The sequence below is a fragment of the Cydia fagiglandana genome, chromosome 1 (assembly GCF_963556715.1).
Source record: "Cydia fagiglandana chromosome 1, ilCydFagi1.1, whole genome shotgun sequence".
NCBI classification, from domain to species: Eukaryota; Metazoa; Arthropoda; class Insecta; order Lepidoptera; family Tortricidae; genus Cydia; species Cydia fagiglandana.
The window spans coordinates 7,886,616-7,914,212 of record NC_085932.1 but is presented as its reverse complement, the minus strand read 5'-3'; the positions used below and the strand labels follow the sequence as shown (position 1 = coordinate 7,914,212).

Sequence of the window (27,597 nt, the reverse complement as noted above, 5' to 3'; positions counted from 1 at the left end):
AAACTGATGGTAGCCGTACGGAACACTAAATGCCTCGAGCTATCTCGGACTTGGCCAAATTATTTATTACATTTATTATTTGCTTCGAGTTGGTGAGGTGAAAAATTTTGTGTTTCACTCGGGGGCAAATTTTGTTTAACCCTTGTGCTTTGAAACCCTCGCAACGCTCAAGATTCCATTTTCCGAACCACTCGCTACGCTCGTGGTTCAATTTTGGAATCTTTCGCTTGCTCGGGTATCAATATTAGCACGAGCGGTTAAACAACAACTTTGCCCCCTTGTAAAACAAATAACTATTGTCACATCTCTGATCTTCTCGCTGTAACTCCAAATCAATAGGTAATAATTAATAATGGCTGCTTTCGCTTGCCTATTCTATTCCTATGTCAAGTGCGATTATTAAATCGCCTTAAGGCAATCAATCTGGTACCAATTAATCATTTAATCCAGCCATTCTCAAAGTGTTTTCCGCGGAGCCCTAGGGCTCCGCAAAACCTTTTAAATAACATAATACATCCAGTGCCAGCGCTACCTACGCGCTACGTGCGTCGTGGATAACACACGGATAACAGGAAATACTGATTATAGCGAAAAGCGCCGAAACAGAGAACGGGTTGCTGGCAATGAATCTTATATCTTATATATATTTATGTACTAAAGGTACAACGAGCACTTCCTGTATATATATTTATTTATAGGAAGGTATATTTCGGGGATCTCGGAAACGGCTCCGATTTCGAGGAAATTTGCTGTATGGAGGTTTTCTTAGAAAAATCGATCTAGCTAGGTCTTCTGGGAAACGCGCATTTTTGAGTTTTTATGTTTTCAGAGCAAGTATATATGTTTTTACTGTAATATGAATAACAAACCATTTACCAAATTTCGAACTTTTATTTACGCAAACTAGTATAAGTTCTTTATATTATAAGCTAATTTAAATAATTACATATTGGTATTTTGTCTTTATGCACCACACTTACAACAATCGGGTAAATTAAATTAGTAGCAACTAGTAATTATATTGAGGGACCAAAGTTGCAAGTTCACTAAGTTCAGTCTTCAATTAAAGTGAAAAGTTCCTTTTTAGGTTTCAAACTATTTATTGCAACAGTTTCATTATTGCACTCTTGGACCGCATTCATTTTCTGCTCTTTTACTGGCCGCATGTTCTCATCTTTGGAAGGTTTCCGTTTTAAACTAATCACTTTATTAGAATATACTCCATCTTTATCGTTTGGATCACTGTTTGATATCTTTCTCTTTTTAGTCTTAGTAATAACAAAATCTAAATCGGAAGAGTCATCATCAAAACCTGCGTAGACAGGCACGGAGCGTCCGCTCCTTGTTGACCGTACTGGCTGAACTCTGGTGGTTTCCTCCACAATCTGAATTGGAGGAGGCCACACAGTGAAATTAGCAGATAGCCTAGCTTGGCGGTAGTTGTTTATGGACATCATTTTGATGTAAACAGCCAGGGCCTGGGCCTTCTCGGCCTGTGTGATGTTGCTGGGTAGCACACTCCACGGCATTCTTCTGTCCTTTACATTTAAATATCTCCTCTTCATCTGCTTCCTAGGTGCTGCGTCACATTCCATCACTTCATCCTATAAGTATACAAGTGGCCAATGATAAACCAGTACTGCACTTATAACTAACCTTTTTTTTTACTGGTTAGTGGTCAATTATGTAATTAAATACCCATGACAAAAATATTTACTAAATAAATGCAACTACCTATAGCTGGCATTCAGAATGATTAGTACCGTTTCCTAACAGGGACTTAAAGAGGAGTTTATCAATTTGTCTTAAAAATTATTTTCTACTAAAATAATTATGAAGACAATTTAATTGATCAAACTGTCACAGCGTAGCAACTAGTTTTTGTTCCTGATTATAGTACAGTCGACTCTCGTTAATTCGAAACTCAAGGGACTTTTAAAATATTATGAATTATCGAGAGTTTGAAATATCAAATAGTTCGAAATTTTTGAGAGAAAAAAGATGAAAGTTCGAATAATTGAGTAATCATCAATTATGATTTATTAACTGCTAATTGTATAACAATATCCAAAGGTTAGAGGTACATATTTACATGCACATACATAATGTGAATTAATTATTTGTCTTTGAGAAGAAGTTTGTATTAGTTTGCTTCAAAGCACATTGCTGAGACTGATCAATAACTTTTTTTTATCAGAAATACCTAGTGCCAGAAATGATTTTACAATAACAAATGCTCATGCAACGATGAACGTGAACTTGTCTCAAAATGTAAGGGTACTTACACTTACCTCTGCAATCTGATAACTTAGAATTGTCGAGTGTTTGATGCCTATGAGTTCGACTTAACGCGTCGTTTTGTTACGTAGCGATGATTTTTGTTCGAATTACCAAGTGCTTAAAAATGTATTGAATTATTTCGAAATATAAAGAGATTTTCTAGGGAACTCGTGATAACTTCGAATTATAGAGAGGTTCGAATTATCGCAGGTTTGAATTAACGAGAGTCTACTGTAATATCTGATTGTGAGGTTGCTATAGCTCCAGTTACACAGTAAATTATTGCTTATTTATGTTTACAGGGCAGGCAACAGTTGTGTGACACAGTGTTAGCTTAATATGAGGTGAGCCATGCTTGTTTGCCATTGTCAAAACATGTTAATAAATACCTTTTGTCGAGAGATTTCATCCTCCACAGCAGTTGACTTAGAATTTTTCAAAGCTTTCAATAAATCACTCATTTCTTCTTTGCTTAGGTTTTCATCCTCTAATCCAAACTCTGCAAAAATTAAATGACTTATTCATTTCAAAGTTGTCATTGTCAATAGAAAATTATGTTTCAACCTCCTGAGACCCAAACGCTATTTTTTTTTTCATTTAGTAATTAATTTGTGTAATAGGTATTATTAGATGTTTGTATACAATGTATGTCATAGGCTTTATAATATGTTCGAAACAACCCGTCAGACAATAACAACGTACTTCTGAGGTAGAAGAATAGTCCTACTTTATAATAAATTTAGCAAAAAATTAAGAGATGATTACCGGTTAGCTGACTTTTCATATTCTTCACTTCGGAATCGCAACTATCATCTGATGATAGGGCTTCCATTGTTGCTGGTTTTGAAGTTGTTGAAATCCTATTACTTTTTACTGTGGTTGCAATACCATTTAACTAAACAATTAATTATTCAAAGTAAGGTATGTTTTAACTAATGAATTACGTCATACAGTTACCGTATAACAAGTGAAAATTAGTGTAAAAACATAAATTGTAATTTTATCAAACCGCAATTCCTTCGAACGTCAGTGTCAAGTGTCAAAACAACAATAAAGGTTCACAACAAACACCCAAAAAAACATGCCAATGTGCCATAGCGTGTCAGTGTGAGATAGCAATATACGCGACACTCGCGACAGATAGCTTTATCCTTGTTTCTATCTATAGGTTATTAAATGGAAAAGTTGATAATACGTATATTGTAGATTCCATTATTCACAGACAACAAACAAAACTCTATCTTTCACATGTTTCACATTCAACGCATTCAACATATATTCAACATATGTTCAACATGTTCAACAAAGCCCTCATTTCGTTCTTTCCATTCAATTCCCATCCCTACAAACCGTCTACAAAATTTATTTTAGTTCAAAAAGTATATAGGTGGTTTAGTTCAGTTCAGTCAGTCAGTCAAGTCATTCATTGGTCATTCAACGACTTACATTTGGGCTATGGATGTTGTAACCATTGTTTATTTTTATAAAAGTATTTAGTTCATAACAAGTGTAACAATTGATTAAGATAAAATAGACGAAAGAAGACTTTGACTTAGTACTTACAGCATACTAGTTACTTAATTTACACGTATTGATATAAGTATTAGGACCAGAAATTTTTGTGCAACATGATCACGTCCATGAGGGCCGCGGCATTTACCAGTGACCCTGGTTTTTATTACTACTATTTAGCAACACTAGAAAGAATAATAAGCAATCCGTTAACAAACCAATAATAAACGGAATTTGATGGGTGCAGTGCTCAGGAAACACGTTTTGTACTAGGCCTAATAATGGAAGAAGAATTACGGTGCTTCGTTTGTAAGGAATTTTACCGAGAACCAGTGCTACTGCCTTGCGGGCATGCTCTTTGTCGTTTATGTGGGGTGAATCTGCAAAGTCCGGTACATGAGAATGACGGTGCATCATCGACTGACTATCAGGAGGCGGACAAGGCGTCGGTGTCGAGTGAGACGGACAGCGGTGTGGTCTGCGGCTCCCGGCCTAATAGCTTTGCGGGCACGCCCGCCGCCGCTGCGTATCAGAGCGCCGCATTCACTTTGACATGCCCTACATGCAACAAGCAAGTGTTCCTAGATGACAATGGAGCTGAAGGCCTTCCGCCGTTTCGCGTTATGCGAACTATTGTTGAGCGTTTCGGCGGCGTGGCCGGAGCTCCGCCGGCTGAGGAGGCCTGTCAGATGTGCGAGGGGGAGCGCCGGGCGGCGGTTGTGCGGTGTGAGCAATGCTCGGTCCGGTATTGCGCTAGCTGCAGGGACGCATGGCATCCCACCCGCGGTCCACTTGCTCAACACGAGCTGAGAACCCTAGGCACAACATGCGCTGACCATGGCTCACCTCCGGTGCTGTACTGCAACAGCTGTCTAGTCCCCGTGTGCCAGCGGTGTGTGGCTGAAAGGCACTCTGCACATGTCACACAGCCCTTATCGAGTGCTGCTAGAGCACATAAGGTAATCTTCACTATTTTTGTGCTGTATCTTGTTTAATACCTTTACCTCATATCCTACAACTGTTTTTTTTTTTGCAGACTGAACTCTCACAAGCATTGCAACAGCTTTCAGAAAAGGCCAAGGCTATGACTGAATATATCCAAGTAGTAAAAGGCTCAAGTGAACAAGTAGGTGTAAGTATTCTACAGTTATCCATGGTTTAAGTTTAATTTTACAAGGAAGCATAATTGTTGTTTAACCCCTAATTCTGATATGAGCAAGCAAACCAACTCTGTTTTAGAAGAATAAAGTGAGTGTTTGCCAGCTGGTGTGGTGATAAATTCTTATTAGATTGGTCTCACAACTAAACTGGGTGCAATTAAGCCTCTGATTTAATGGAATTAAAATGAGCCTTAACTTTACCCAATATATTTGTACCGATCTAAATGAATTTACATAATTATTAAACCTGTTTGTCATAGCATATTGTTGAACTCTTCTGTGAACCAAAGGCACAATAAAAAAACAATTAAACATTTTTGTATATATAGGTCTACCAAATGACCGTAGTTCTGTAGAAAGCGACCAACTTTTTATTTTTGTCAAAGTGACTTACACCCTAACTTAGTAGCTTTCTGCATTGATAAAAAAATTGAGTTGGTCGTTTTCTGCATAACTACGGTCAAATTACAGTAGACATTTTTCTAGGGAAAAGGAACTGCATCATAGTTCTTATATGGATCAGGGATGTTGCGAATATTCGCATCCACGTCCGCGGAACATTGGCATTATTTTCAACATCCGCATCTGCATCTGCATAAAATCTGTAACCAAGTCGGTAACAGGAACGTCTTAGCGGCGCCGCAAGTGCTAGGTAATTTCGTCATTATATATAACGAAATCGTCTAGATCTCGAAAAGTTGGCCAAGTTACTGTTTATTAAATAAAACGCACCTATATTCTTGCTCAAATAGTAAACATTTCGTTTTTTATAGTAAAAATTACTAAAATTTTAATATTTGACGTTTATAAGTACCAAATCTTGACATCCGCATCCGCGGATGTCAAAAAATCTGCATAATACGCCACATCCCTGATATGGATCTCCATATAATATAAGATCTATGATGCAGTTCCTAAAAATTATTGTCTCCATGGTCGATACACTCAATTTAAACTTGTTCATAGACCATGACCTAGCTAAATAATTAAGTACATAGTATAATGCATTATATCTTATATGTATATCTTGTAGGAATCATGCTCTGAGCTAGAGCGGCAGATTGAACAAGCATGCGCGGAGGTATCCCGCGCTCTGGGACAGCGGCGTGAGGAGTTGGTCCGAGCAGCAAGGGCGACCCGCGCACAGGCCGCGGCCGACGCGCGGGCCAGGTCCGCACAGGCCTCACACAAGCTTAGGGAGGCCACGGCGCTGCTGCACTTCTCCATTGAGGCGCTCAAGGAGGCTGACCATGCTGCCTTCCTACAGGTAGAGTATATCATATCAGGATTAATAGACATGAATACCGTGCCACTACGCGTATTTGGTAAGCGCCACGCACTTACCAAATTCGTCCTTGGATGCTTTTTATAGTCAGGCAATATTTTTAGTTTATTGACAGGCAAGTTACACCCGTAGAAAATTTACATATAAATTAATAAAAATTAAAACTAAAATAGTATACCAAAAGGATACTGCTTATCGTAATGTGTTAGGTATCTGAAATAAGTAGGTCGTCTTTGCTGCAAAGCCGTGCTATGTCATCAGTATAAAGGAATTTTCTAACAGATCTTTACATAACAGATATAACAGATAAAGTAAACATTAGCCTAGAATACTAGTCATAGCTAAAATTGTATAGTCTGATATCATAAGGCGCGTGTGTAGTGTACCTAGCGATTGTTTATCAATCTGTGTCACTGATATCTGATATCAAAACACTATTGAGGCTAATCAATAGAGCCAACCTGCTTTGCTTCGTACCTATTATATAGATGTATGAATGTATTGAATATACTTTATCACTCTCTAAGTCTATAGATTATTTTTATGTGTTATTATTTAGGTATTCAATATTTATCGAAGTTGCTTTTATTTGCATGGATGCTATTACTCACCTAGCAATAAGATAAGATGTTGTTGACTAATAATTTATTAGATAGGTATTTGTTATGTTGGAAAAGGTACATAAACAAATATTTCTTGTTTAGATTAGACAGATAAAAGTAAACAAAGTGAGTCATATCAATTACATATATGTCTGTACTTAAAAGGCGAGGTTAACCACAATCGAGGTTTGTTTTGCTTATGTACTGCAGCAAAATGATACCATCACGTGTCCCGGTGTGTATTCCTAGACCTCTTTATATTTGTTGAGACATAGCACTAAGGATAACTGCCATAATATTTTTGAAAGCACTGAAAATGTTAGGACAACTGCTCCCTAATATAGCGATAATTGTACACAGGTGGGCAGCATCCTGTCAGCGCGCGCGCAAGAGACGAGCGGCACGCTGTGCGCGGCGCTGGAGCCGCCACCGCAGCCGCCGGCGCTCACGCTGGACATCGAGCCCGTGCTGCGCACCGTGCGCGCCATGAACTTCGTCGAGTGCATCCGTGAGTCCCCCCCCGTGTGTGTGAGAGAGTGACTAACGCAGGGCTGCCAGATCGTATAATAGGCTACGAAATTCGTATAATGAAATTATTTTCGTATACATGTCGTATAGTTGGTCAATCGGTATAATTGGATACGAAAATAATTTTTAAGAAAAAAAAACCGACTTCTATGGGGCCCGGTGAAAGATTATGGTAGATGGTGCACTATGTAGAAAAGGAGGTAAAACCAGTACTTTCTAGTAGCATTTCGTTTCCGTAAGGGTCGTAGTTCTAGCCTAACCTAACCCACTTCTCTGATTGCAGTTCAGTTCTGTGAGGATCGTAGTTCGAACCTAATCAAACCCACTTTTCTAGTAGCATTTCGTTTCTGTAAAGCCCGCAGTTCTAACCAAACCTAACCCAATTTTGTTTGGTCTGTGAGGATCGCAGTTCAAACCTAACCTACTTAACGGCACATGCCATGCGGTGTACGGGGGTTTGAGCGGGAGGGGTTTGGCATCATCATACTATATACCTACATTTTATGGTAGGTAATCATAGCGGTTTATTTAGTTTAGGTATCATAGTGATTTTCCGGGTCAAGGTCCAGGTCTCTGAGTCCGAGTCCGGGTCCGAGTCTGGGTCCGAGTCCGGGTCCGGGTCCGAGTCCGGGTCCGAGTCTGGGTCCGAGTCCGGGTCAGAGTCCGGGTCCGAGTCCGGGTCCAAGTCCGAGTCCGAGTTCAGGTCCGGTTCCGAACCGGATCCGGGTACGAGTCCGGGTCCCAGTCCAAGTCAAAATCGAAATTCGAAATCACCAAACGTGTACTATGCGTCGTTGAAGAGTTCTGTTCTGATCATCATCAGCAGTTCCACTTCATCAAATGCAACAGTTTTTAATGTAAATGCTTGATTTTATGATGAAAATACAGAAAATTATGTAAGTATGCCTTTAAGATTTGAAGAGTTCCCTCGATTCCTTATGGATCCCATCATCAGAACTCGAGCTTGACAGAAATGTGGCTTAAAAACCAAACTTGCTTAACAAACATAACGAAGAGGACAAATCGCCAAACGTGAACTATGCGTCGTTGAAGAGTTCCGTTCTGATAATCATCAGCAGTTCCACTCCATCAAATGCGACAGTTTTGAATGAAAATGCTTGATTTTCTGATGAAAATACAAAAACCTCTATACGCATGCCTTTAAAATTTGAGGAGTTCCCTCGATTTCTCATGGATCCCATCATCAGAACTCAAGCTTGACAAAAATGTTGCTTAAAAACTTAACTTGCTTAACAAACATAAGGAAGAGGACAAATCGCCAAAGGTGAACTATGCGTCGTTGAAGAGTTCCGTTCTGATCATCATCAGCAGTTCCACTTCATCAAATGTCACGTTTTTGAATGTATATGCTTGATTTGTTGATAAAAACACAAAAATCACTATATGTATGCCTTTAAGATTTGAGGAGTTCCGTCGATTCCTCATGGATCCCATCATCAGAACTGGATTTTGACAAAAACGGGACCAATCTGTATGCATATACATGCAATCAAAAAAAGAATTTTTAAAATCGGTCCAGTAATGACGGAGATATGGAGTAACAAACATAAAAAATAAAAATAATAAAAAAAAACATACAACCGAATTGATAACCTCCTCCTTTGGGATTTGGAAGTCGGTTAAAAAACACCGATGTTAAACTACTGTCAATGCTTCAAAAAACCGGGCAAGTGCGAGTCGGACTCGCGCACGAAGGGTTCCGTACCATAATGCAAAAAAAGAAACAAAAAAAAGCAAAAAAAAAAACTACTGTTACACGATTACTGTTACTGTTATACGATTTAATGGAACGGCAACTACTTAAATACACGTCAACGCGGGCTATAACCGCGAAAAACCAAGTGCGCAAATTGCGGGCATCTTTCTCTGTCACTATTATTACGCTGTCATTGGAGTAAAAGAGAAATATCCCCGCAATTTGGGGGCTTACCGCACCGAAAACCGAAATTCACCAGTTATTAAAAAATCGATTTAAAATTATAGTTTTTTTTTGTACTCGTATAATGCAATCGAATTTCGTATAATTGCGGCCACATGATCGCATAATCAAGATTTATGTACTGGCAGCCCTGGACTAACGTCCAGTCCTGTCATGCGTTGATGGGGAAACCGTCGTGTGCGTCATCACTTCATCAGCATGTAGCCGCTTCAGAGAAATATAACTATTCCCTTAGCTTACATTGACGCCTGCGTTGAGAACGAGGTTTGTAATTATTACAAATTACATTATTAATGTCCGACCGAATTTTCGGTTTCGGCATAAAAGTCATGTTTCGGTCAAAAAACTGCCGAACCATACGTAGGTAACAGCCGCGCCGAAACTTACAACATTGCACTTTCGGATCGCGTTTGGCTTGTTTTCTATAATTATAAGTGAATTCATATTAGGTTCTTAATTAGATTAAGCGTCGTCCAACATGCACTTGCCGCGCGCTTTTTTATACTACTTGCACGAAAAAGAAAGACCACAGTTTTTTTTTCACTATTTTAACATCTTTATTAAAGTTTCGGGTTCGGTTGAATGTAAGTCAAAACAGAAGCTTCAGTTTAAAACTTAAAAGCAAAAAGTCCCGTTTCGGTCGGACACTAATATCCTTAGCATACTTTTTGTTGTACCTATCGTGTACGTGTAGTAGGCATATCTGACACAAATAATCACGCTAATTGTACTCACAGCGAGTGTGAGAAATTATAGGTGGGCGAAGTTTGGTATCTACGATTGTAAACAGTCGTCAAACTGTTGTTTAACAGGAAACTCCGTAATCTGGTTTATAAATAAGATGAACCCGTTTTAACAACAAACTGTTCATAAAACGGTCGCCGAATATAACTTTGTGCTATTTTAATGCTCACATTTGGAATGCAGCGGACGAAAAGGAAATGGGATCCTCAGGTATGGCGATTTATATTTTGGATGTTCCGATAAGTTATATAAATTATAATGTTACTTAGCTTCCGCCCGCGACTTCGACTGCGTGAGATAATGATGATTGATAAAAACTATCTTATGCCCTTGCTCAAACTATCATCTAATAGCAGTTTAGGCGTGAAGAGTAACAAACAGACAGACCGTTATTTTTGCATTAATAATATTAGTAGGCATTGTTTCTGATTACATCATGAAAATGTATTTGGAAATCATAATAAAATTCAAACAACGATTTAATTCAGAAGATGCGAGTCAACGGTTTTAATTTTAACGCATCCTGAAATCGAAAAAATATAAAGCCAGAAATCTTATTACGAACGATCTTGTTAACCAATTTCAGTATAGAGAAATAGGTACCTGTAGGCCAGCTGTAGGCACAAATTTTGTGAACTGAAATTGGGTAAATAGGTCGTAGTGCGCGTTTATGCAATTTACAGAGGAATACCTGTGGTTTGTGCTCATTTGTGAACTGGAATTGGGTAAATAGGTCGTAGTGCGCGAAATAAACCGGCTGGCTTTCGGCCACACTCAACATACTACGTAATTAATCTCATATTACAGCCCGCGCGTGCAAGTATCAGTGTCATATTTATATTATAGTTTGAGTAGCGGAATTAATTATATCAGTCTTCAGTTAACCTCAGTATTTTTTGTACCGAGACTGTCTGAAATAGCAAGACACGTTCGTACATTTCCGTGAAAATACGATGGAAACTACCTATGCACTACCAGTCAATTTTGTAATCGGTTTTGGAATGATTTAATGTTTGCAATTTGACGAGCAACGAGCGAATATCGCCACTCTGGATCAGTGCTCGATTTTTATAAGAAAAACTAGTATCTCTTTGATTCATGATCTTAGACTTCAAAATAAGTCTATTTCCTAAAAAGCAAGTGCACTGAAAAACTTAGGATAGTTTTTCCTCTTCTGCCCTCTTCATAAAAGGTTACTTTGACCTTTGACAGCGTACATCATAAGTAATATCATACAGCTTGGCAAAAAAGAGTAGAAATTAAAAAGTGGCAACACTCCTATAGTGTCGTCCCGTTTTCTTATATTTGTTGGATTGAAAGGGACGGCACTACAGTGTTGCCACTTTTTAATTTCTACTCTTTTTTGCCAAGCTGTAACACCTATAATTGGTCATGGAGCGGTGGGCTCGAGTAGTAACGACGATTTAAGATGTTATTGGCGTTCATAAGGTTAATTTTCAATTAATGATTTATTTCATATTTACCCATACATATGTATATAAGATTAGTTACTTAAAAACTAATAATTTTTTATAAGTAACTACAATATTTTTCTCAAAAATGGACGGCAAAGCAGACTTTTCCGTTTAAAAAATAGGTCGCAAAGTGCGAAGTTTATGGTCAGTCAAAAATTAAAAAGTTAAAAACACTGCAGTCTCGATTTTGGGACTACAATGTTGCATACAAATTTCATTATTTGGCGAGTTCCAAACTTTTTAAAAGTTTAAATGGCCACATCAAATGAAGGAACAGGCCCATTAAACAGCCAAACAGATGATTAGTACTTCTCTAAGTACTAATCATCTGTTTGGCTGTTTAATGGGCCTGTTCCGCTGCAGACTTTTCTTGGTCCGACTCTTCGGACCAAGAAAAGTCTGCAGCGGATTTGATAGCCCACGCAGTGTACGTGTTATTTATACGTCATAATTTCATAGAAGTTTGACGTTTAAAATAACACGTGCACTGTGTGGGCTATCAAATCCGCTGCAGACTTTTCTTGGTCTGACTATATTATTATAATGTTGGTACCGCGACTATTTACCTGTCTCAAATAGGTTGAAAAAGAATTGAAAAAGTTTGCTTTGCCGCCTTTTTATTTTTTTAAATTTTAAAATATAGATGGTCAAGGAAATCTTGTCAGTAGAAAAGGCGCGAAATTCAAATTTTCTATGCGACGATATCCTTTCGCGCCTACATTTTTCAAATTTGCCGCCGTTTTCTACTGACAAGATCTGCTTGACGCAGTATAGAAGTGTATTTTACTGACGAAAATACCAATTTTCGGCAGAAAAAACACTTCTATTTTAAAATAAAAAAATAAAAATGCGGCAAAGCAAACTTTTTAAATTTTTTCTACGTTTTCCTGTGAAAAGATATACGTAAGAACATTGCTTCTGTAAAATATTTCTATTATACACTCGGCGTCAAAAAAATCGCACCTCGCCAAAAATTCGTTTCAAGCAAATATAGCTCTTATCTACTGCATTGTACCCTGTCAATGTTGGTATCATTTGAAAGCGCAATTAATGAACTTTAAAAAGATAAATCGTTATTATCCGTAAAAACAACCATCGCCGAATATAGGCGTTTTGTTTAAAAAAGGGCCGAGATCCAATTTTAATCGGTCCGTTGTTGTGCAATCCGGGATGGGTATAAAATGGAGGGTAAAGGTTAGTTATGGTTTATTCGCTCTCCAGAGGTCACTGAGGTTACTAAACTTACTAATGAACTGTTACAGCAAGAAAAAACCCTTGGACATGGATACCAGGCCAGAAGGAGCAGCTCAAGAGGTGGCACTGCTGCAAACAAGACTATGGCAGTAAGAAGTTGCTGAAAGATTTAACATAAGCGGTTTCCGAGTCCGTCGAGTCTTGCTGGGGTTCCAGGTGACTGGTAGTTACATCAGGAGACAACACTGCTCTTCCGCTAGAGACAACCGGTACATTGTATCGAACTCTTTGCAGAACCGTTTCTCCGAGGCTGTTGAGCTGCAGCAGCAGCTTCAAGCAGCTCAAAAAACAGCAGTAAGCATCTCTACGATCGGAAGAAAGCCGGAAAAGAAGAGGATGTTGCCCCGTAGAGCTGCTACAGGCCCCCAATTAAAACAATAGCATCGACTAGCCAGGAAACAATTTTGCCGACTGCACGAAGATTGGACGTTTGAACAATAGAGGAATGTCCTCTTTTCCGACGAGACGAGGGTGTGCCTTTACACCAACGACAGGTGCAGGGGGCTGTATAGGAGGCAGGGAGAGCAATTTACGCAGGCCTGCACTGAAGAAACCGTCTGCTAAGGGGACGGATCTCGCATGTTCTGGGGCGGCATTTCGATCGACGAGTAAACTGATCTCCTGTGCATTTCCCGCACTGAAGGTGGTCACAGCCAGAGATCCCTGACTGCTCGGCGTTACATAACGGTGTTCTTGGAGGAACATGTGATCCCATGTGATGGTTTTGTTGGACCCAACTTCCAGTTTATGCATGACAACGCCCGCTGTCACACTGCGTTGTTTGTGTGAGACTAACTGTGGAAGGTTGGGATCACCGTTATGGAGTGGCCAGCAAGGAGCCCTGACCTGAACCCAATCAAACATCACTAGGAAAAGCTAAACCGGCGGGTTCGGTCGCCTGATCCTTCTCCTGCCACACTCGACAGGCTTCAAAATGCCATTATTGAGGTGTGGAACAACTTTCCTCAAAAACGCATCGTGGCACTCATGACAGTCATGACTGATCACATGGAAGCTACTCAGAGGGCAAGAGGAGGCAGCACTAGGGTTTAAGTTTAGTTTTAAGTTTGTTTTTCTGTATCTGTTGATTTTGTAGTGATTTTATTCGTTGCAATTTTAACACCTGAATACACGTCGATTCGTTTTCCTGAAAATTTTCTTTTTGGATGGAGTAGATCGTTCATTTTACGACATTTTCCAATAGAGGATTTCATAACCTTTCAAATAAGGCCCAATAGTCTTATCTTGCCTTATATAATATAAGGTTTAAAACCGCTTGAAAGCAAAAAGTTAAGATGTGCGATTTTTTTGACGCTGAGTGTATTTATATTTCGTGCACCATTTTTGAGAAAAGCACTATATATGACTCGGCTGGAAGGCTACTTTCTGGCTTCGGATTCAATTAAACGGACTCCCAAGATCGTCCGTTTAAAACGAATCCTCACCCTGCAAGTATCTACTTCCGAGCCTCGACAATAATGTACTATTTATGATATGTATGAATAGGCTACATTCCTACTAGTCAAATCAGCTTTTTTTAGAACTGTCAAAACGATTTGCTAATATGGAATTTATATGAAAACGAATGTAATGACGTCACAGTCAACTCACCTACTTTTTATATTTGAATCCGATATATTAAATTGAAATAGTGCTTAAAAATAACTGCTGCCTATGTTTTTCTAATTATTATCTGGTGCTTTATTCCGTGTACGGTGTGAAATAATTTATTTTAAGTAGAGGAAACATCCCTATTGTCTTGTTGCAGCGCCGGGCGCGCCGACGATGGCGGTGGAGGCGTGCGCGGCGCGCGGCTGCTCGTGCACGCTGGCGTGGCGCGCGCCGTCCGCACCCTCCGCCGTGCGCGGCTACGTGCTCGAGCTGGACGACGGCCGCGGCGGGCCCTTCCGGGTGAGTGCACTATACCGTTATATTTTGAATTATTTTATGCTCTTTACGTAGGACTGGACTCGGACCTGGGTATGTCCTTAAACTACGTCCAAGACCACCGGTGGACGGGCAGCAGCGTCCCTCAAATTCGGTGTACTCGACTGCGATCGCCAACCCACCTGCTAAGCGTGGCGATTATGGCATTCACCCCCCATAAGAGGGAGGCCTATGCCGCCTATGTTCAGCAGTGGACGTCTTATGGCTGAGATGATGATGATGACGCAGGACTGAATCATGTATTTAGGTAACGACTTTGTGTTATAAGATTGTCCAATTAAAAATGAAATAATAAGCCATAGAACGAAAAAGAACGCAATAATACCGGTATTTTTGTATGGAGCAAATACCGGTTTGCCCTGGAATAGGGATGGTTGGGGTAAATTGTATATAATAAAATTATATAGCCCTTTTTATCCCGTGAGATATCCCTAACACACGACTCAAGTTTCGCGCAGCGCGCCATACCTTGTAATTACCACGATACAAGTTTCTCGCATCTTAAGACGAGAATAAATAAGTTTTTACAAAAATTACATTTTTGGTACAAGCTTTTATCGTTGACTGTACTTTTCTTACGACAGACAACTAATACTCATCGAGACAATTCTAAAAACCCCTATAGGCCAAGCAATAAGAAGTTATAGAGATGATTTTCAATTGAATGATACAATTCATTCAATTGAAAATCATAAAAAAGATAAAAGATAAAAAATAGTTTATTCAAGTAGGCATATTACAATGCGCTTATGAACGTCAAATAAACCTTTACGGGCTCCAACCGTACACCTCTGCCCCGAGAAGATTTAAATCCCCCCTCAATTGGAGGAGGGTATCCCAATATGGGACCGGCAACAAACTCGGCGGGACACATCTTTTCAAAACATTATTACATCTTATAATTAACATGCATTACGAGTAATTAAGAAAAATACAATTTAAATTACTATAGAATTCATGCAATTATACTCGGTGAGTACATAACTTTATACAAATACGTAGCTCTTTGAGAAAACATATCAAATTCTTACAAAAGGAAAAGAAAATAAAATCAATAAAAGAAATGAGAATACACATTATATTAATCTGACTGATTGTTATGAGATGCTTTCATACAATTTGATGTGCTTTCTTACCTGAGCTGAGTCACCTTTAACTCTACACATAATACAATGCTTTTAATTGCTACTTGTCGTTATTACAGTTTCTGGTTTGGACTATGCATGTTTGTCTGTCAAGTAGCCCTATAGTAGATGTTGTTCCAATTTGTGTGCGTATTTTTAAGAACATTATAAGGTAAATCACATTTTAAGTTTTGTCCCTATTCACTCCAGCCATCCCCATGCTGTGTGTAGTGTGTCCTACACACAGCATCACTAGCAGTGTGATTGTGTAAGCCACGTCTAGAGACCAATACCTATTACGTATGCTAAATTTAGGCTCAATTGAACACGGGATTTGGATCGCTTACAAAGTTTTTGACCGATAGGTACTAAACGGACTAGTTATGTAACATTGTGAAAAAAGTTCTGTAAATTAAAATGTAGGAGTAATATCAAAGGTGTACTGCAACGATTAGGTTCATGTTGCAGGATCCAAAATCAAATTGACCTCATGACCTGTCATTATGAATGTAAACCGGTTATAAAATAGGGGAGTGCACGGCGTCACTGGCGATAGTAGCTACAACTTTGCAGGAGCAATGGTCCAAGCTTGCATTCATTAAAATCTTTTAGAGTGATTTAAATAAAATTATATAGCCCTTTTTATCCCGTGAGATATCCCTAACACACGACTCAAGTTTCGCGCAGCGCGCCATACCTTGTAATTACCACGATACAAGTTTCTCGCATCTTAAGACGAGAATAAATAAGTTTTTACAAAAATTACATTTTTGGTACAAGCTTTTATCGTTGACTGTACTTTTCTTACGACAGACAACTAATACTCATCGAGACAATTCTAAAAACCCCTATAGGCCAAGCAATAAGAAGTTATAGAGGGAAATGCTAGGAACACAATTTTTGACTACGTAACTTTGTTTGGACTAGTTAGGAGGTGAACATATCAAAAGTCCCCGGCCGTAGCCCCGGTGCTGGGGGGTAGAGGGGGGAAAGAAGGTCTCATTTTTCGGTTTTTCACTTATATCTTGGAAATTTTGCGTCTTAGCGACATGACTACTAAGACAAACCAAAAGCTGATAAAATTTGTTACAAGTTTTATTCAGTCAAGTTTTTCCATATCTTGAATAGTTTTTGAGATATCCGCTCTTGAAAGTTTATTTAGGGCTTTCAATTTTATCATGATATCTACATTAGTGACGCTGTTAGACCGTGTTTGGTATCATTTTCGTATAAATCGGGGGTGCTGAATTCAGTTTTGGTATCACATTGACACCATTCCTAAGAAAAAACATATAAACTTTAAACAAATACCTTTTTTTTTAAATTCCTCTTCACGCTTAAACCGCTCAACCGATTTAATTGAAATTTGGTATACAGATATTTCGAGTCCCAAGACAGGACATAAGATACTTTTTATCTCAATAATCATCCTTTAAAGTTGTGAAATGGAGTATGGGGGGAATTCAACTTCGTCGACGAAACTGAATTCCTGAGGTTTATACTGCTCAAGGTAAGGTTTGAAGTCATGTTTCATATCACTTTCATCTAAATCACAGATGTATTCCGTCCTAAATTTCATCTAAACCGGTTCAGCGGTTATTGACTCCCCATACAAACTTCCACCCCACTTTTCACACCTTCAAAGGATGCTTTTGGTTATAAAAACTATCCTATGTCGTGTGTCGAGATTTAAACTATTTCTATACCAAATTTCAACGAAATTGGTTCAGCGGTTTAAGCGTGAAGAGGGATTTAAAAAAATATTTATTTTTAAATTTTGGTTTTACTTCGGAATGGTGTCAATGTGATACCATAAATGAATTCAGCACCCCCGATTTATACGAAAATGATACCAAACATGGCCTAACAGCTTCACTGACGTAGATATCAAGATAAAATTAAAATCCCTAAATAAACTTTCAAGAGCGGGTATCTCAAAAACTATTCATGATATCGAAAAACTTGACAGGATAAAACTTGTAACTAATTTTATCAGCTTTCGGTTTGTCTTAGTAGTCATGTCGCTAAGACGCAAAGTTTCCAAGATATCAATGAAAAACCGAAAAATTCGACCTTCTTACCCCCCTCTACCCCCCAGCAGCGGGGCTACAGCCGGGGACTTTTGATATGTTCACCTCCTAACTAGTCCAAACAAAGTTACGGAGTCAAAAATTGTGTTCCTAGCATTTCCCTCTACAACGTTTTTTGAGCATTCATTTCTTGACCTACTAACACAATTAGGTTGCGTTATTTCATCACAGAGTTCCTATGGCCACCTCCTGTCTCCATCATCAGATCAGCTCGATGGTACCATAATATTGCATTGTCATCCGATTTATACATGCATGCAAAATTTCAGCTCAATCGGAAACCGGGAAGTGGATCAAATTTAACTTGCAAGATTTGATTACACACAGACAGACAGACAACGGTCAGGTGAAAGTAAAAAGCTTGTAAAAAATATATCATGTCGGAAATTAGACGTACGATATCGTAACTAGGATTTACATTTGCCTAGCGATTATCGTACAGTACAGAAACTCATACCATGGAAATGTCCCTAAACTTTGCCAACCAACTCTTTAACCATCAATTTGAATGTTACGATACAGGAGGTGTACTGCGGACGCGAGACGATATGCACGGTGGACGGGCTGCACTACGCCTCGCTCTACAGCGCGCGAGTTAAAGCCTTCAACGGCGCTGGCGAAGGCCCTTACAGCGAGGTCATCGGCCTTCAGACTTCATCAGGTATATAAGCTACTTCCTTTTTATTTAGCATTATCCTTCTTTCATCTTCTTAATTCATTTTCTTACTTTTCATCCTGATTTGTAAGTTTTAACTAAACGCGAGAGCATGTTTGCGTTCAATTTTAATGTGGCGTTGCTCTTATAGTTCCACTAACGCAGTTCGTAACGTTTCACTTAGTTGGAATGGTTTGTTGATTTGTTTAATCTTTAACTCCCGGGGGCATTTTTGCTTAACCCTGAACTTAATCTATGTATATTTGAAATTTGATTCTCGTTTCATTTTGCCTTGATTTCACTAATTCCACTCAGCGATATTAAAGATAAGTAAAATTCCGCAGTGGCATGGTTCACATGGGACCTGCGGTGCGCGGCCGGCGAGGGGCTGACGCTGTCGGCGGACGGGCTGTCGGCGCGCGCGGCGGGCTGGCAGCCGCGCGTGGCGCTGGCCGACCAGCCGCTGGCGCGCGGCGTGCACTACTGGCGGCTCGTGCTCGACGACTACGACGGCGACGCCGACCCCGCCTTCGGCGTGGCGCGCGCCGACGTCGCCAAAGATAAGATGCTCGGTATGGAATCTTTTTTTTCTTACATTATTTTTCGTGTTAAATGTGAAATATAAGTATTTTGCTGCAGTTTATATATGTTCAGATATATAAAATCTTTACGTATTTTTTTTTTTGATTATTATTTGGCACGTCTACATTAGGGTGGGCCGTTTGAGTAAATATTGGAAATAAGCAATGTAATACCACCTAAAGGATGCGTAATTTTATGTAGATAACGAGAAAAATAATTTAAAAATTCTAGCTATTTACTTTGAGCCCTCTACCAACGATTAAGTGTAAAAATTAAATATATTTTTTTAAATAAAATTTCATTATAATTTTTTCCATTTTTATTTTTTGTTTGAAGAAAGCAATGCCTTAAGCATCCGACATGATTTTAACGTTCGTCAATTACACTCCTAAACATTTTTTTCTGAAGTCGAAAAAGTACTCATAAATTGCGTTTTTCGGAAAAAACTTTTTAATATATGGCAGACGCCCAAATTTGTATTTCAATCCTATTCTAGGCCCATTAGTGAACAATAAAATAAAATAGATCATAAAAATATATACTGTTTATAGCAAACCAATGAGAAAAAGCACATCGTAATATGCCTGAATTAGCATAAAACGCAACTTTTGCCTAAGTTTACAAAAATAGGAATAATTGTAAAAATGCATAATAAAAATGCCAAAAACTGTTTTTATCATATTTAAGCAGTTCTACTTTCATATTCAATATAAACTAAAAATTTATTGTATATATTAACGACCCTTCTCGTATTTTTTGCGATAAAGTGATAATTGTATTTTATATGAACTGTTGGGGTGTTATATTATATGATTTTAGTGAAAATTAAGAGCTAAATACTACTGAATTAGGTTAGCTAATGGTCTATTTATGTTATATTATAATAATTTTAATAAATAAGAGCCATCCAATATTTTTATTTTTTTTAATTTTGCCCTATTTTTTTTTCTTCGTCGGCTGGTAGAGGGCTAAAAATAATACCTATTTTGATTATTTTTGCTAGAACTGTAATCTACGCATTATTACGCAACTTTTGATACCTATTACGATATGAGTTTTGAATATTTATTTTCTTCCATACAAAATCGGCCCACCCTAGTCTACATGTGATCCAAAGATTGACTGGTAGAAATTGCCTTTTAGGTATTATGGCCACCATTTGTACATTTTCATTTCTTTGAAGTAAGCGAAGGTTTGCGCGTCTTCTTCGATCGAGCTTAACGTAGTCCAGAGGGCCTACCGCGAACCACGTTCGACGGTTGCCTGATGTCACACTTACGTACGAATTTACAAGAGTGACAGAGAAGCAACACGTCGAACGTGATTCGCGGTAGGCCCTCAGATATCATTTTTTTAGTACGTCATCATCTTTTATGGTATTTGTGACATTCTGCGGGAAAAGGTACCTTATGGCGGCGGCGCTTAAGTCTTGTAGCACCGCATTAGTATCGGAGCGTCGTTAAAAATAGCGTGTAACGTCACATTAATCTGTAGGTAATCTGTTTTATTTGTTGTTTAGGAAGCGACGCGCTAGGCTGGGCGATGTACATCGACGCGCGGCGCTCTTGGTTCGTGCACGGCGGCGCGCACGGCGGCCGCGCGGCCGGCGGCGTGGCGCGCGGCGCCGCCGTGGGCGTGCTGCTCGACCTCGGCCGGGGCACGCTGCGCTTCACCGTCGACGACACCCCGCAGGTAACGATGTACATCGACGCGCGGCGCTCTTGGTTCGTGCACGGCGGCGCGCACGGCGGCCGCGCGGCCGGCGGCGTGGCGCGCGGCGCCGCCGTGGGCGTGCTGCTCGACCTCGGCCGGGGCACGCTGCGCTTCACCGTCGACGACACCCCGCAGGTAACGATGTACATCGACGCGCGGCGCTCTTGGTTCGTGCACGGCGGCGCGCACGGCGGCCGCGCGGCCGGCGGCGTGGCGCGCGGCGCCGCCGTGGGCGTGCTGCTCGACCTCGGCCGGGGCACGCTGCGCTTCACCGTCGACGACACCCCGCAGGTAACGATGTACATCGACGCGCGGCGCTCGTGGTTCGTGCACGGCGGCGCGCACGGCGGCCGCGCGGCCGGCGGCGTGGCGCGCGGCGCCGCCGTGGGCGTGCTGCTCGACCTCGGCCGGGGCACGCTGCGCTTCACCGTCGACGACACCCCGCAGGTAACGATGTACATCGACGCGCGGCGCTCTTGGTTCGTGCACGGCGGCGCGCACGGCGGCCGCGCGGCCGGCGGCGTGGCGCGCGGCGCCGCCGTGGGCGTGCTGCTCGACCTCGGCCGGGGCACGCTGCGCTTCACCGTCGACGACACCCCGCAGGTAACGCACCTACGGGCTGCTATAGACCGACCGCTTAACTGAATCCTCGCCTGCGCGGTACGGGGGCGACGGGGCGGGACGACTAAAGGGATTTAAGCGGGATTTACATTACGAAATTAGTGTCATGAAATTGGTTTCGTGACATTAGTTTTACCAACAGTTTCACGTGTAATTTAGTACTTTCATAATGCATGCATTAATTTCACGAATGCAAATCAGTTTCGTGCTCTGCGCGATTTTTTGGTGAAATTAGTGTCATGCAACTAATTTCGTAGTGTAAATGCGACGTGAAAACTTAGTGTCGCGAAAGTGTCTGCGCTTTGCGGACGTGTAGCTTCGATGCTGATGCGACCATGGTCACTGCGATACTGTGAATTTCACGACACTAATTATTTCACAAAATTACTTCCGCATATATCGAAACTACTTTCGTGAAACTGATTTCAACATGCATGACACTAATTTCGTAATGTAAATCCCGCTTTACATTACAAAATTAGTGGCTTGAAATTAATTTCATGACATTAGTTTTACCTACATTTTCACGTGTAATTTAATATTTTCGTAAAGAATGCATTAATTTCATGAAAGCAAATAAATTTCGTGCCGATATGCGATTTTTATTTTTTGGTGAAATTAGTGTCATGCAACTAATTTCGTAGTGTAAATGCGACGTGAAAACTTAGTGTCGCGAAAGTGTCTGCGCTATGCGGACGTGTAGCTTCGATGCTGATGGGGTCACTGCGATACTGTGAATTTCACGACACTGATTGTTTCACGAAATTACTTTCGCATTCATCGAAAGCACAGAATAAATAATAGTACTACCGTACAGAAAGGAAACTTCCTACAAAACCGAAGTTTGACAGCGGTTCAGGGTCGAATCATGCTATCCCTTTCTAATATATGACACTATCCCTTTCGGCTATTTAGGGTTGTCAAAATTCAAGTGATTATCTTATCTGTGGTCGTGCACGCAGAAGGAAGTCAACTGGTGCCAACCCTAATAATTGCTCGGAGCAATGCTGAGCCGAGCGGAGCCGAGTTTGACCGATCTCAGGAGTTTCGCACCCCTGTCGAAAGTACTTTCGTGAAACTGATTTCAACATGCATGACACTAATTTCGTAATGTAAATCCCGCTTAAGGGTGGCGGGGAAGGTGCGGATGCCGTATGCCTGCCGCCCGCACTCAGTTAAGCGGTCGGTCTATAGTAGCTTCACATGTTCATGTTCAGAATCTGAATGAATACCTTCACGTTTCTGGACGCACATTCTTTGAAATTACCGCGTAATACATTTATTACCAGTTAAAATCACGTCTCATTGATGTTTAATGTTTTTACGAAAAAATTGCAAAGATTCATCAATCGCACACGCACCAACGGACTATCATTTTACTATATTATTTCTTATTTTAATTATTACTTTATGATGGTGACGTTTTTGAATGAGTTCAAATTGCGACTCTGTTCTCCAAAAGAGAATGTATTTTGCAATAGGGAACCGGTTTGTTAAGTGACCTTTATGTTACTAACTACCGTTTTGAAAGCACTGTCACGACCACTCGATAAAGCTAAGCTCATGACCATTTACAGGGCGAGATCGCGTTCACGGGCCTCCGCGGCGCGTTCTACCCGGCCGTGTCGCTCAACCGCGGCGTGGCCGTGACGCTGCAGCCCGGCCTGCCGCCGCCGCCGGAGCTGCTGCTCGACCAGCTCGCCATCGAGTGAACACCGACACGTTGTCGCCGCGAGTGCCGCGGTCCTGACGCCTTTGACAAGGCCCGATCATCAACTGCTAACTGTGTCACGAAATATAGAGAAGCCAACTCGATACAAAACTTTGTCCTAAACATTGATTCGAAACCAAATTAATTACTAAGGGTTTTGTATTCCATTTGTGCAATGTGTATTTGCGTCTCACATTTTGCTTAGTGAGAGAGTGACACGCAATGCACATTGGATTGGAATTTTGAAATCTGACCTGGTAACCTCAGTTCTTCTGACCATATGTACGGCTAGCATTTAAACTGCGCGATGTGCTGTGAGCAGAAACCGCGTGAATAGGTCTGTCTCGATCCAGACAAGATTTTGTCCGAACACGCCTCGGCCGCATTGATATGGAGCCTTTTGACTGTCTTGGCTATTTGATGTAACACGCACCTTAATGGTATACTGGATGCTCATTTTACACTATGGTCGGCTATTGCCGATTGTAAAAATGTTAAAACAGTAAAAGTCAGAAATCAGAGTCAAAATTGAATCTTTACTTAAAGCTGTGTCATAGATCTTTCTAATAATACTGACGGAGAATTTAGCTAAACTATAAACCGTTTAATGATTCAAGAAGCAGACTATGAGTCCTTGAATAATCACGTATCTCGTATCGTATCCTGCAATTAGTCGAAACACGCGTTTGATGCATTAATTTCATGTTTTCATATTTGTATGAAGACGTTTTACCCGTGGACGTGAATTCTGGTACAGTCGCCATCAGATATAGCCGCCAAAGTGCTCACAATTACCTGAACACGTCTGTGTTGTCAAGGCGCTAGAGTGCGTTTTCGGATTATTATAGACTACCACAGAGTGCGTACTTAAATTAAACAAGCGCGACAAAATGTGTTCTTTTGGTTAATAATTCATATTGAACAATTAACTTAGGTACTTAGATATCGAATTTATTATATTTTTATTATTTGAACATGTATTCCCGCCCAATAGTTAAAACACTAACTTAATTAGTAAGTAAATTTTCATAATATATATTGTTACTTACACAGGTATAGCTAGTAAGTGTTGAGTACACGAAAATATCACATTTATCGTGTGCGTATAATTATATGTAAACATATAATTGTTCCGTTATAGTTCAGTCCATTTGACTGCAACTTACTTACAGATCTAGGCAAGTTAATCAATTAATCACTGAAAAACAATAAATCGGCTAGGAAATGACGGCAAAGTTAAGAAATATGGAGGCAAAGTTAGTGTTTAACCCCTCGTGGTAATATATCATATCCCTATCAATCGAAACATTCTTAAATTGAACCACAAACGTTGCGAGTTGTTCGATAAGTGGAATCTCGAACGTTGCGTGGGTTTAATGCACGAGTGAAATTAATTTTTTTTTTTCACCACAACACGGGAAATATTGCATTTTTTTTCATCTGTTTTCCAAAAATAAAGAGAGCCTTTACAAGCTGTTGTGGTACATATTTGTATATCTTGTTTATCAAGCGAGCCTCCGTAAAAGTTATAATTAATTTTGAGTACCATCTGGTATTATTTTTATCACTATTTACTTTTTGTACTATACTTACAATTATTATTGCATTCCGTTTGAACGTAGCCTCCTATGTCTCAAGTCTTATTTTTTTACTTTTATATTTTGTTCTGTTTTAATAATGATCTCTAGATAGCTACAGTGTATTTTTTGTATAGTCAGCAGTCATTACATAGCACAAATAATTTGAGTTGATAAACAATTCTGTCAATTCGATTTATTTACTTACATTTTGTGTCACGTTTCTAATGCAATAAATATATAAATTTAACGCAATATTTTGAACAAACAACAAACGTTTGAAAAATTAATTATTGAAATAATGTGTGTTCTAATCATTTATTGTTTTGAAGTAGGTAGTCAGACAGCTAAAAATAGTGTAAAATTATTACTTAAATACAAAATACTTTGCGAGGTGCATGCCGAATCGACCTAATGAAATTACAATACATTATAATTAATTTGTACTTCTGGTGCAGGTTATTTATTTTATGAATTTATGGTTCAATGTTTTATTTCCGCCTTTTAAATTAAAACTTTACCCTAATTTATTATTTTACTATAAAAGAAAACTGTGCCATTGTCATGAGACACCAACATCTTTTGTATATCAAATAATTGGCGTTGAATTAAGTGTTTGTACCTTGGTCCTGAATGATTGAATTTTCAATGTATTGATTGTAACTGCGTTATTTAAGCGGAAATGTGTGCTGTTCTTATGTTTATGTACTTAATGATGATTGCGACTGATTTACAATAAATTTTAATAACCTTACTCGATGGCTATTTTGTTTGACCACTCGCGTTTTTTTATTTACATTTTATCCCCGACGCAAAAGTCTGTCATCGTAGCTCACCAACGGATGGACCGATTTCGATGATATTTTTTTAAATGTAAAAGCGACCTTCCTTGCGGTAGTTCTTAGCTCTGAGAACAGAGTAACAAACAGGGCACGTAACCAACGTGCCAACCGTTAACGTTCCGTAGCATATCGTAATCATCTCTCACTCTTCCATATTATTGCGACAGTAACAGTTCGTTCGCTACGGAGCCGATTGCACGTTGGCTACGCAAGCAGCTCTTTTCCGAAATATTATTACCTACTTATTAGGCATAAAATGGAGTTTATTGGCATAGTATAGGGAGTTATTAAATTTTTTAATTTTATAGTTATATACCAGACTACGTTAAGCATGATTATAACCGGTGTATGTACGTACATACAAAGGTGTAATAGAGCTCACTCTCGTAATTAGCTAGGGTCGCCGTTGCCGATTAAGTACGGCATGGATAGCTATATGCCACGAATATTCGGCAACTATTCGCTATTTGGCCACTTTGCCGAATATTCGGTATTCGGCTGAATAGCGAATATCTGTTGCACCTACTACTAGGTATATTTAAAATGTATTCTTGGAAAGTAGTTAAATGCGAAGGCACGTTTTTGTGCATTTGTTGATTACAAAATATTGTATTTTTATCATGGGTCTGATTTGATTGACTCTAACTAGATTCATTAATTCTGTTCAACATAAACATAAATTATGTTAGCAAACGTGCTGTTGGCAAATATTCAGTATTCGGCTGAGCGTGGGGCCGAATATTCGGTATTCGGCCAAATACACAATTCGAGGCATCTCTATATATTATATCATAATAGAGGGGATCCGTCTAACGAGAAAAAAAATCGTGTTAAAATTTTTCGTCTTCCATACAAAAGGCCACAAATAATTTTTCGCCAATCTGATTAAATTGTCCGATCAAATCAGGCCACAGACCTTTTAGGCCCCCCCCACATCTGGCGTCTTTAGCCCCCTCCAGACTATGCGCGTGAATCGCGCGCGAAGCCGCGAACGCGAGTGTGGAGTCGATTTTCGCAGACAGCGAAATCGACTCCACACTCGCGTTCGCGGCTTCGCCCGCGATTCACGCGCATAGTCTGGAGGGGGCTTTTCGAGCGTCGGCGTCAAGGGCCCAACCTTTTCTGTTCTCTTTCACGACGCAGCAACTAGTATCATTTCTCTCTCCTCGCTCTTTTAAAATGCCGTTTGTCAAAAAAGGACAACCATACTGTTGACAAGGTGGACTTCAAATCAAGTGTTGCCTTTCTTGATGCGCCCAGGCTGTGTATGTGTGCGTAAAAGCGTATATGTGTGCTCTTTTAGGGATGTGAAAAGTCGATATTAATCATGTTATATATCGATAAACGCTCCACAGCGGAACGAAATAGCGATTAATTGAAGCTTCAATATCTTCGTTAAACATAAACATAATTGAAATGCTAATGGATAATGAATATATTATAATATAATAATATAATTCAATTATTGCGGAACACCTATTTTAGGAGGTATTTATGTATTTTAATTAAATATCGGAACTTTCCCTTGGTTCCCTGCTGGGGCGTGACTATAAAATTGTGATCTGATAACCACAATAAAGAATAAAAGCGTTTTTGGTCATTTTAGGTATCGTTAAGCCTTTGAAGTAAAATTAAAATTGCAAGAAATGTCGATAGTTTATCGATATGACTTTATCGACATGGCTACAGCAACGTGGGCCTCATTGTTAATCGTACACTAAACAAAAGTGGCAACAGTGACAGCTCGCTGAGGCTACGTCTTTATATATTATTAAGTCTATGGTCGGCGTCTACAATTCTATGGCCGACGTCGACGCAACGTCGACGCAGCGTCGACGCAACTGCGCAGCGACGTCATTTTCCATAGCGCTGGACCGACGCCGACGCTCGAAAGACGCCAGATGTGGGGGGGCCCTGGCCGCGTAGCCAAGATGC

The 27,597-nt window shown here is 39.9% G+C and overlaps 2 protein-coding genes across 2 annotated transcripts in view; one reads left to right on the top strand and one right to left on the bottom strand.

Moving 5' to 3' along the window:
* Window positions 1–871: 871 nt before the first annotated feature.
* Window positions 872–3,329, bottom strand: LOC134670482 (uncharacterized). The gene is made up of 3 exons (XM_063528310.1): window positions 3,046–3,329; window positions 2,670–2,779; window positions 872–1,604 (listed from the first exon to the last, which is right to left on the bottom strand). The coding sequence occupies exons 1-3, from the start codon at window positions 3,110–3,112 to the stop codon at window positions 1,053–1,055; spliced, it is 729 nt and encodes a 242-aa protein (XP_063384380.1). The 5' UTR covers window positions 3,113–3,329; the 3' UTR covers window positions 872–1,052.
* Window positions 3,330–3,706: 377 nt separating this feature from the next.
* Window positions 3,707–27,597, top strand: part of LOC134663473 (E3 ubiquitin-protein ligase TRIM9) — a 287,295-nt gene continuing 263,404 nt past the window's right edge. The window contains exons 1-10 of the mRNA XM_063519847.1: window positions 3,707–4,751; window positions 4,829–4,924; window positions 5,986–6,219; window positions 7,200–7,347; window positions 10,255–10,281; window positions 14,569–14,711; window positions 18,484–18,622; window positions 18,961–19,188; window positions 20,718–20,890; window positions 23,110–24,220. Coding sequence (XP_063375917.1) covers window positions 4,074–4,751; window positions 4,829–4,924; window positions 5,986–6,219; window positions 7,200–7,347; window positions 10,255–10,281; window positions 14,569–14,711; window positions 18,484–18,622; window positions 18,961–19,188; window positions 20,718–20,890; window positions 23,110–23,244 — 2,001 coding nt within the window. The 5' untranslated portion in view covers window positions 3,707–4,073 and the 3' untranslated portion in view covers window positions 23,245–24,220. The remainder of the gene's footprint in view (window positions 4,752–4,828; window positions 4,925–5,985; window positions 6,220–7,199; window positions 7,348–10,254; window positions 10,282–14,568; window positions 14,712–18,483; window positions 18,623–18,960; window positions 19,189–20,717; window positions 20,891–23,109; window positions 24,221–27,597) is intronic.

What these genes read in the sequence shown, in the direction of transcription:
- LOC134670482 (XM_063528310.1), bottom strand. Translation starts at nt 3,112, where the DNA reads ATGGAAGCCCTATCATCAGATGATAGTTGCGATTCCGAAGTGAAGAAT. An exon ending in TATGAAAAGTCAGCTAACCG is followed by an intron (nt 2,780 to 3,045) that starts GTAATCATCTCT and finishes TAATTTTTGCAG; the next exon opens with AGTTTGGATTAGAGGATGAA. An exon ending in ATGAAATCTCTCGACAAAAG is followed by an intron (nt 1,605 to 2,669) that starts GTATTTATTAAC and finishes GTATACTTATAG; the next exon opens with GATGAAGTGATGGAATGTGA.